Below are 11,201 nucleotides of genomic sequence, written 5' to 3'. Positions count from 1 at the left end.
TCTGTCATTACTCCAGTTATGTCAACGCTTCCAGCCCCATCTCTTGTGCTTCTTTCAGATTGCCAAGCTCTTTGTTTTGCTCTTTGTAAACACAAACAGCTGCCAAATGCCTTCCCTCCGCAAAAACTTTTCTCTCAGAAACTATTTCCCTTCTTTATCCTTAATGTCAGTCTCTTCGTGCTCAGTTACCTGTGTTATCTTCTGCATTGTTTCCTGCACTTTATTTTTTGTTCTGCCTTCATTCTGCAGTTTATGTCCCAACAGAGGTGGGTCACTGCTAACAGGAGAGCTAAAATCCATCTGTGCCAAAACCACCAGCTTCTCCCACATGAGCAAAGGAAGGTTCACCACCTTTCTCCTGTCGCCCACCTGGCTCAGACACATTCATTCAGACTAGTCTCAGCTTTCTGCCTCTTGTGATATATATCTGTGCACGTAGGCAGAAATTAAGGGTTAGCTGAGCTGCTCCCTTTCTATACCCTCTTTTTTCTTAAAAACAAAACAAAACCAACAGGGTTTACACTGACCTTGAAAGCTGATACTGTCTTTTTTGCTTGAACTATTGCCCTTCTATGAAATAGATGTAACTTTATATCTGTTGGGGGTTTTTAGTTTTGGGGTTGGGGGGGGGGATTCAGTAAGGGATTTGTAGATTTTTTTCTAACCAATCAGGTCCAAATCTGAACCATGTTTAAAGCTCAAACTGTTCCATATTTAAGTATACTCCACCTTTATGTATCCTCCATGCAAAGAAAAAGTAATTGTTTGGTATTTCCTCTATAAGAATCTTTAAATATTGCAAGAATGCTGTATTTTGTCTTTCACCCCTCTCCTATCTTCTCTTCCTTAGAAAGCACAAGTCTTTGAAGTCAGAGATTTTCCATAATTAATGACTTCCCTTACAGTGATATTCTCCAAGCCTCTTCTCCTCCCTGTTGCTGTCTTCTATACTTCTTTTGAGTCTGTTCTCAGCTTTCTGAAATTGCAGTGCCCTACTCGAATCGTACTAGTGCTGAAAGGAGTAGAATGACAGTCCTGATAATATTCCCAACCGTTAATATTAGCCTTTCTTTTTGCAACACCATCACTGTTCCTACATTTTCACTGCTCTCCAGTTTAGCCCATGGAAACCCCCAGGTCTATTTTTGCAATATTGTTATACAGAGTAATCCCATTTTGTACTTTTACATTTTTTTGGCCATCTTCCGTGCAACACTTAATCCTTGCTGGTTTTGGACAACTTCTGTCTTTGAGGAGGGATATTGTACTATCTCCTAAAGCCTGTGGTATCTAAAATAATCTTCATTACTTGCTCTTGTAAACTGTCAAATAATTTCAGGACTAAATCACTTCTAGAGTGAAGAGGATATTTTTCATGATCGATGTAATTGGTAGAAATACTTCAGTAGGTTTGACCTTGGACAGACCTTTGTGTGATCACAAATCAAAGCATCTTCCACTGAGAATGAACAATGGATAAGTAAGTTTTGAAAACAGTTTTTGAGTCAGTGTCCAGCGTCACTGATTTCAAGTGATTTCCTTCATACCACTGTTCCTTAGTTCACTGAAGTAAACAAAGCACTGTAGAATGCATACTTTTCTCAATACAGTTTATACATAACTTTTCTTTTTCTTATGCAGAGAGGAGCAGGGGCAGGCTGTGCCACAAGGGAGGCAAGGCAGGACCCGAGGCTGACAGCGGGGCAGGGACCTCCCAAACAAGGGCACAGCCCCACAGCATCCAAATGAGTAGAGAGGACCTGGTCTTATCCAGGGTCAGCCACAGTCCAGGGATTGCCGGAGCAGCCTGTAGCAATGAGGAAGGTCTGAAGTCAAGCAAGGTCAGTAAAGCCAGGTATGACAGAGCACACCTACGGCATTGCTCAGGCAAGGGCCTGGGCCTGCTTTTAAATGTGATTTCGGTGTGATTAGTTTGAGGTCATACGTACTTTGGAAATCCCCGCTAGCTTTTTGGGAGGATGGTTTTCTGGGGTGTTGTCACCCGATGCTATGGGGACAGGCGGGTTCTTTTAATGTATTGGTATTTACCAGCTCCATAAGTTAGTGGATTCTGAAGAGGCTGCCAGACTATCAATGTGTATTTTTGGCTGCAGGAGACAGCAAGCTGCAGGCGGTAATGGCTGCGTAATGATCTTTATCTCTTCATGTCCATTGTCTCCTGCCTGAGGATACAGTTAATTTTTTTCTTTAAAATAGAAACTGAGGCAACACAATATATTGAGGATTTTAACCATATCCCTATCATCTGTGTACTTTACTTCCTGATTAGTAATGTGCCTCAGCTTCCAAACCAATCTTGGATTTTAACGTGATCTTTTTTCCTATTCCAGGCAATTTCTTTTTGACGTCAATAAAGAGCTCTTGACACAACCAGTATTGGTTTCACGTTATTGTTTGTCATAGGGACAGTTTTCTTTTGAGACTGTTATCTCTTCCAGTAACTACCAACTCCCCTACACTTTATTCTTGTAATTTTGCAAAGAGATGTTAATCCAGTTCCATGCGTTTGCTGAAGTTTTCTTGACCCTGAATACACTCCAAATGTACGTTCTGTGGGAGGACTGCCACTACAGGGAGTTAGCGCACGGATAGCAGCGAATTATTATTCTACCTAAATGGCGATGCCTGCAGAGGGAGGGAGGAGCGAAAAGAAACTTAACCTCAGCTTCTAGAGCCTGTATGGCAGTATCAAATTTGGTGACGGCAGTGTTGTATAGCTGGCTTGCTCTGCTGTATTACAGCTGTAGGCAGCATATAATGTCCAGTAAAACACAAAAAAAGAAATGTATTCATAACATTTTAAAAATGCTATTCATTTGAAGAACTTGGTCTATTTGTATTCAGAGCCTATTTTTAAAATGCTATCAGGCCCAAATGTAGATGAAGAAATATGTTTACAGATTTCAATTAGGGATTCGTTGACTTGGATTTCCAAGTTACTTAACAGTAAGTTGAAGTGTTAGTCTAACAGCAGAGCAGTACAAGAAGATGAATCAGCGGCATTTAGGCTAATGAGGATGCTTAATGTGTGGGAATTAGAAGCATTTAGGAGTAATGTGACCAGGCAGGTCATAAAACATGAGACTCTGCAAACTTAGTGCCTTGCTTATGGCAAAGGAGGTTTGATTCTAATTCAGTTTGACAGTGGAAGGCCTATGTTTATTATCTGGGTTCTTGTTGATAGATGATAACTGGATCTGTTGTGCTTTGAGGTCTGTGGTCCTCTGAGCAGTGGGGTGTAACTCATGAATGCTCGTGGTCCTGAGGACAAGCAAGTGGAGTTAAGTTCCCCGTACAGATCCTATATTAAAAACAAGTGTCTAATGAAGTACCGGATACTCTAGCTTTTGAATCAGTTACTTAGTGCTGCTGGAAAAAGTCATTTAGGTATGTCGTAAAAGCCTACTTGTGAGCCTCCTGGGCGTGAATAGTAGAGACCTAGGCCTGCTCCTGCTTTCCTGAAATAAATCAGTTGTTAGAGAACCTTGTGACTTGAATAGATGTAAAGCAGACACTGGGAGAGGGTTAAGGCAGGTCAGGTGTTAGAATAATCCTAAAGTGCCCCTAGTGGGACTTGTTCTGTGCTCATGAAATCAGAGGAAATAAGGACATCTCTTGAAAATAACTCAGTTTGGTAAATCTTGGGTTTCTACGACTAAATTCTCAGCTACCTATTGAAAGTGCAGTGATGTGTAAATGGCTGTGTGGTTGCGAATCATGTAACCAAACATGCTGGCTTTCCCTTAGTACTACTGGAATCACAATAAAAGAGAAAGCAGTACATGAAATAATTGCGGCGCATTGTCAGGAATCCAGACGACAAGCTGTGTTAACTGATGTTGGGTTACAAATGTGCCTTATGTAGGGCAAACGGGAAATTGTTGATAGCTCTGTCTCCAACTAGAAAGTGTACTCCTAAGAAAATATAAATCCTTCATGAAATCCTGTCAGCCTATATTTACCAGTGACCCTTCAGTTCCTTCCACAAAGGCTAATAACTTCATCAGACAGTGTTTTCAGAATGAAATGTTCCTTTTTAAAGTAACTTTTTTAAAACTTTTCCACATTTTGTGTTACAGATAGTTACAGATCAGTCACAGTGGGGTTTCTTGTATGGTGGTATTCGGCAAACATTCTAAAATTCAATTTCTAAAAAGCAGAACTTCTTAATTTTGAAACTGTCTTAAAAGCATAACTTCTGGCCAGTGTCTAGTAAAGGCAAACCCTTTGGTGGGTTTTACTTTCAGCATTCTTGTTCTACAGTGAAATGTTAAGGCTATCTTCAGCACCACCTGCTTGAGCCAAACATGTTGGGGTATGCTTACATCTTCCTTGCACTCATTTTGAGTGCATTTTTTTGAGTGTTTTGCTGAACTGGGACCAACACGGAGCACATAATTACACTTTAAAATATTGTCAAAATATTGCTGAAACATTTGGAAGCACAAAATGATAGAGGTTCGACACGACCTCTGGAGTTCAACTGGTCCTTAGTTTTAATCAGGAAAGCACGTCTTCGGCAAAAGCTTTTTGAGAAAAAACCCATTTACTGCAACAACAGGCTCTCTGAAGTATGAGCATATTAAATATTACTCAAATCAATACATGGCATGCCCTGCAAGATGCATACAGCTGTGCTTCTCTTCATGCAGCCCAGGATATGATTAGCTTTCTGGGCTGTGTGCACACATTGCCTGCTCACATTCCATTTAATATCCACCGCTATCCCCGAGTCGTCCTCTGCAGGGCTGCTCTCACCCCATTCATCCCCCCTGTCTGTATGAATACTGGGGATTGCCCCAACGCAGGTGCGGGACCTTGCCCTTGTTGAACTTCACAAGGTTCGCGTGGGCCCGCTCCTTGCGCATGTCAAGATCCCCCTGGCTGGCATCCCTTCCCTCTAGCCTGTCAACTGTACCGCTCAGCTTGGGGTCATGCAGAAACTGGCTCAGGGTGTGCTCAATCCCACTGTCTGTGTCACTGGTGGAGATATTAAATAGTACTGGTCCCAGTACAGACTTAACAATAAGCTTTGGGAATCCAGGCAAGGCAAACGTTGATAGGCAAAATGGCTCTCATTTTCTCAAACTACAAGTGAAGGACAAAGGACTGGATGGAAGGGGTGCAGGAAACGTGGGATAGCTGGAGCTCCAAAAACCTTTGTGATAGCATTTCCAACAGAGCACAACAGGATCAGGCATCTGTATTTGATTAGGTCCTTTGAAAATCCCAGCCTAGATAAAATGCGTTATAAAAACCTTCTGTGAGATCAGAGCTGTTCCGGCAGCTTTTCTTCCCTTTCCTCCCCAGAGGTTTTCCTTGTTTTCTGGTATTCAGAAAGGAACGTAGTTTGGGATGACACAGCTTGAAAAGTTGTCAGTTTTCCTTAATTGTGCAAATATGTCATGCTCTGAAAGGTAGTCCAATTTACCCGAAAAAGCACTGCACTGGGGAATGACCTTACCTGGTATTTGGCCCCTATGGACCCTCCCAGGGTAAGACATGGTGATGCTCCTGCAGCAAATCTCTGTAGCCTGGTCCTTGCCCTCACCTGCATTCCTCACTGATTTCAGGACCCTCTCTGAGATGGTTCCAAGGTTGCTCTCTGTACATGCTGAGTTCTGTCAGATTGAATGGGCCCTAAGTGTGTTTTATCTTCTGCTAGGATTGAAATTGCAGTTGTTTTAGGTGACTTATACTGCCCCCAAAATAGAATTGAGCGCCCCCAAAAATGTACCACAAGAGCCATTTTTTATCCTTTATTTCTCAAATTTTCACTCTGATTTATTTTTCTAGCTGCAACGATAATTAATATCACGGAATTAACAAGAGGGGCAACCAGAAAGGGGAATAAATGGAATGTGACTGAAGATGCTTACATTTTGTCATTTGGGCAGGAACCGGTCGGCACTCAAAATCTCCAGACAGAAGCAATATGAGCACAACCACAAGACGACCCAGGAACCGGTGAGTTCAGTTCAAATATTCAGACTGTATCTTCAGTATTTCAGTTCACGAGAGTTATAGAATAACAGATTGACAAGTTAGAGGAACAGCTTATGCTTCACTGAAGAAGCTAAAAGAGTAGTACAAAGGACCCATTGCTGAACAAAGAGAAATTTATGTTAAATCAAGAAGTGAGTTTATCGTATCGGACTTGCTGTTAGCAGAGGACTTTTTTATAAATCTCGTTAGCAGGTATTTCGGTCTACAGATAAAATTATTTCTTAATGCAACAAGGGGGACACCCTCAGCCGCGCTGGCTCGGAGCTGCTCTGAGTCCCAATAGCCGAACCCCCAGGAGGGGGCATACGCTCAGGGCCTTGGCAAGTCTCGCGATTCCCTCCTTTTTCCAGCTCCACAGTCTAGCTGGATGCTACAAACAGCAGCGATGTTTTCATTGTCTGATATCAGAAGAAAATTGTAGGTATTAACAACAACTAGCCCTACATGCCGAAACACGACCATAAATATTGTTTAAGCAACCCTGTTTCAGCTGCTCTGAGAGATTCACAGAAGAAAACGAATGTTCTCCTCTTCATTAGTGAGTATCCCAAGTAATTGTATCCGAGTCAATAATCATAGTTGTCTTTTTCTCTTTTGTCACAATAAATGGAAGGTGATCCCATTTTAATCACATCTTTGCTCCAGCCCAGTTCAAGCGCAGCGAGTCATCACTGACCGCAGGGGTGTTGCCACTGGTTTAAGCTGGTAACACAAAGGGCTGAATGTGGTTTCCTGCCTATATCGAATGTTCAGCTATTATGCAAGTTGCGTATCTCCTTCAAAACAGAAACATCTTGATGTTTTTGTCAGAAAGGCCTTACAGAGAGTGAGTTTCGCAACACAATAAATAAACTCTGCTAGGCGTAAATCATTTAGGTAGTTCATAGCATGTTTCACTTAATCCCATCGTTGCAGGGCTCTTCTAGATCCTCCATTATCAAATCCTGCTGGTTATTCACCCAATTTCCTTTCTTAACTGTCTTCCCCTCCTCCTTAGCGTTTTGACAAGCTTGATCCTGGGGTGTCTGGTAGTTGGCAGCTGGCAAAATGGCAATGCTCTGGCCTCGCTGAGAATAGACCTCCCTGTGAACAACCTCCCTGGAGCAGAGCTGAAGTTTAAAGGCTGCCTGAAAGCCTCGGCGAAAGTTTTCATTAAAGAAACCGTAGATGATGGGGTTGACACTGCTGTTGAAAAAGGCCAGCCAGTGAGCAAAGGGATAGATATAAATGTTGATGATCTGCAGCTGGATATCTGACAGGTTGGTGTAGTCTGAGAGCATCATCAGAGTCCACAAGGGAAGCCAGGACAGAGTGAAAAGCAAAGCCACAATAATGAGCATTTTGATGACTTTTTGTTTCTTCTTAGACACACTGTGCCGCTGCTCCTGGCTGTGTTTTCCCACCACGGGCATTGCTGTGTTGAAGAGAGCGATGCTTATCCTAGCATACATGATAATAATGAGCAACAGGGGAGCCAGATAGATGTTGGCAAACAGAACCGTCGTATAGATCTTTCTCATTCCCGGGTTAGGCCAGTCCTCCTGGCACCAGTATACAGGGCGGGTTTCATTGCCATAGCCAAGGATCACCCTGAAATGCTTCTCTTCCTGTACCCGCAGCATGACTGCAGAAGGACACATGATTGTGACGGCCAGAACCCAGATGACCGCTATAATGGCGACTGCAGTTGAAATGGTCAGCTTCTGCTTAAATGGATAAACGATGCATCGAAACCTGTGGCAAAGACACCCGGGGACATATGTGGAGAAGCCATTTAAGGAATGCTTAATCAAACGGGCAAGCATACACACACATTTTAAATTGTATGTTTTTTTGAAAGCATAGATGGAATCATCTCCTCATCCTGCATAAACTAGCGGTGTTGCATTTAGTTGCTCCGGTTAAGAGCTGTGTTGGTAAAAACAATCTTAAAAAAAAGGCACATTTGCTGTTAAAATTTCCTCATTTGATCTGTCTCCGTATCAGCCTGCTGCTTCTGCTACTTCATTTAACCAAAGCAGGTACTAGTGCCTCTGCTGTCTAGCTTAATAGCTAAGGAATAAACCGATTCTAGGCAGCCAGGTGTAGCCCAGCTGTACCATCTGTAAGAGATACCAGTGGAGGAGCAAATTGCTACGGCTGCTCTTTAGACCCGGCCACATTTTGTTTTGCTTAATGGCCTTAGGAGCAAAATACATCTAATTTATTGCGGCGTTGTGTGGATTAATGAATCGGCCTCAGCATGGTCAGGTGGCCAGAGGGAGATGAAAGCGACTTTTTACGGTCTCTGCATCATCTTACCTGTCTACGGCAATAGTAACTAGAGTGAAGACAGAGGCAGAAACAGAGATTCCTTGGACCATCCCGCTCATCTTGCAAACCAGGCTCCCAAACGGCCATCCTGGAAGAAAACAGGCAATTGAAATTGCCGCCATCTCACTGCAGCACTATGCTTATAAGCGTAAGAGGAAATTTCCACCCCAGAGCTAAAACGTTTCTTTTGCTCTGTCAGGCCATAGCAGGGGTTAGGGAGGCAGAAGTTAAGTAAACAAATGCTTTGCCAAACGTCTTGGGTGAGTTTCTGATGTTCCAAAAAACAGCAAAGCAAACGTTTGTGGTTTAACATCCCGTTAAAACGAGATCTCAAGACGAGAAAGGGAATCGACCGCTACAGTTGATTGTTCTCTGCATCTGGCTCATAGCGTCCGCCAGGTCTTCCTAAACGTGTAACCTGGTAGCAGGAGAATCCCTTCCTACAGACAAGGGATGTGGAAGTCAGCAAGGACAGCCCCAGTCAGAAGGTGGGTTAGAGGCTTGTCTTCCTCACCTCTGACTTCCAGTGACTTGAGATGCCTGTAGAGCCCACTCAGAAATATGCACCTGGCGCTCAGAGCCCCAAGGGAGGCCAGCACTCAGAAATGGAGGCGAGTCCCCCTCGAGCTCTTTCTGCCACGTGGTGCGAACCAGCCTACCTGCAATGATGTTGTCCAGGAGGGTGGTGGGCATGCAGAAAATTCCCACCAGTAAATCGCTCACAGCCAGGTTTAAGATGAAAAGATTTGTGACTGTACGCATATGTTTGCTCCTCAGGACAATAAAGCAAACCGCTCCGTTGCCAACCATACAGAGCAGGAAGATTAGGAGGTAAGAGACGATGAAGACAGCCGCCACTGAAGGCTGATGAAGGTAGAAGTCCACATAGGAGACGTTGCCTTCTAAGTAGAGGTACTTGTAGGTCCCGTTATAATTCAGCACGCGAGGCCAATCGAATGAGGAGTTTGAGTCCATTTTCTTACTCATGTTGTAATGTGCCTTAAAAGATATTTTTAAAAAGGTCATTTTAGTATGCCTGACATTGATCTGAAGAAACGTGACTAGTTTGGATATACTGTGTGCTAAAATACATGCAAAGCTTATGTATAGTCATCCCTCCGTGGCTTATTTTAACAGCCCGTGTTCTGAGCCTCCCCAGATAGGAAAAGCAACAAATACTATTAGTTTGATTTTACAACACAGGCGTACAAAAGTGACCAGCAAGACTGCTGAAGGTTTTCTTCCTTCTGCAGGCTCTATAAATTAAGTCCTTCCTTTCCCAAAGGAGAGGAAAGCCAGACAGGATGTAAACTGGCCTATTGTGTTGTGTCAAGTAAACAAACCAACAAGCGGTTTATTTTGAGAAAAAAAAAAATTCATAATTCTTGAGAAATCCATTTACTCAACAGCTTGAGTAATCTAGCACTTAGGCAACAGTGAGATTGCTGAGCCATGAAAAACAGTGATTAAATTAAAGCTTTCTGAAGTGGCACAAACCTTCTGCCCGAATGTATCCAAATCCAATCCCATTTCACTGAAAAGGAAGTATTTTTGTGTACAGTTGGTATTAGGCCACAGTTGACTTCACTTCCCTGCTTACGAGCTACATAGATCACGAGACGAGTCTGCAAACGTGAAGGACTACGCTGTGTTTAAAACATGATGAAGTACAAGATAGCTGGATTTGTTTCCTAGCTCTGCTACTGAATTCCCGTGTGATCTTGGGGAACTCGTAATCTCCCCATGTTGCTGTTTTCCTGCTATAAAATGTGAGTAATACTTTTTCCACACGGTTTATTCACACTGTAAAGTAAATTCTCCCATTTTATATTTTATTAGGTTACTGTTGGCAAAAACTACAAGCTTTTTCTAAGAGAGCCTTTTTTTCAAGTCTGAACTTTCTTGATATTTTATCATCTCTGTTTTAAGCTACGAGTATCTATGCCTGCTGTGTTGTAGTAGCAATGCTTTTGCTGGTGTGATGGCTTGAACATAAGGGACGCGAGACTTTTTATTCGACCGCTTGATGGAGCTGAAAGAGTCAGTTGAAGGCAGGTACAGAATTTGTATGCCTCAAACTTACTTACTTCCAAACTTAACTGATTGAGATTAGCTATGTAGGCCACAATCTGTTTTCTTGCCCTGTAGAACCTATAGTTATACGAGACGCTGCACCGAAATTCTAAATCAAATCTTAACTGTGACAAACTTCTAACACGTATATTATACAACTCACGTAGAAATGGTATCAGTCTACATAACAGGCCAGCACTGGCATCTTGATATTTACAGCTGACACCAGATGACTTGGAAGTGGCATTCAAAATTTTTTTCCACATTTATTTTACCTACCGGATGGAGATGCCTAAACAGGCAGGGGGATGGAGGTGTTCCTAACTTAAAAGAAGAGCAAAATTAATTGGTGGCAGAAGGCATAAAATTAATGTACGGGTGCAGGTGCCTTTAGGACACTTACAAATTCCTTAGTATAAATGGAATTTAAATTAAGGCGCAAGTATCTAAATCCCGATGAGCTTGTATGTGAGGGAAGGAAAGTGCTGGCTACACCTTTTTCCTTACGAAAGGAAGCTTGGAGCGGGCCCTTTTTTGTGCAGCTAAAGTTTCAGCTGCCTCCCCAGGTACCTGATGGCGAGGCATGTGCTGGTTTTCCCGTATCTGTGGGGTAATGATGGAAGGTGACATTCTGTTGTCACTCCGCGTAGGGCAGCCCTCTCCCCGGGAAAAGAAAACGAGCGTTGGGTACCAACGCTAAAAGGGCAGGTGGTTTTTCTTCATTCTTCTTGCTGGTTTTTACTTAAAAGAGTTTCTAATTTACCTTCTGTGGCTGCCTGTTGTTCCCT

At 42.9% G+C, this 11,201-nt stretch overlaps 1 protein-coding gene across 1 annotated transcript; it reads right to left on the bottom strand.

Moving 5' to 3' along the window:
* Positions 1–6,920: 6,920 nt before the first annotated feature.
* NPFFR2 (neuropeptide FF receptor 2) lies at positions 6,921–9,327 on the bottom strand. The gene is made up of 3 exons (XM_076337686.1): positions 9,000–9,327; positions 8,329–8,428; positions 6,921–7,761 (listed from the first exon to the last, which is right to left on the bottom strand). Exons 1-3 carry the CDS (start codon positions 9,325–9,327, stop codon positions 6,921–6,923), a joined length of 1,269 nt encoding a protein of 422 aa, XP_076193801.1.
* Positions 9,328–11,201: the final 1,874 nt, after the last annotated feature.

This window comes from Aptenodytes patagonicus, chromosome 4 (genome assembly GCF_965638725.1).
Source record: "Aptenodytes patagonicus chromosome 4, bAptPat1.pri.cur, whole genome shotgun sequence".
NCBI lineage: Eukaryota > Metazoa > Chordata > Aves > Sphenisciformes > Spheniscidae > Aptenodytes > Aptenodytes patagonicus.
Note: the sequence above shows the minus strand (reverse complement) of the source record. Positions and strands in the feature narration are given on the sequence as shown.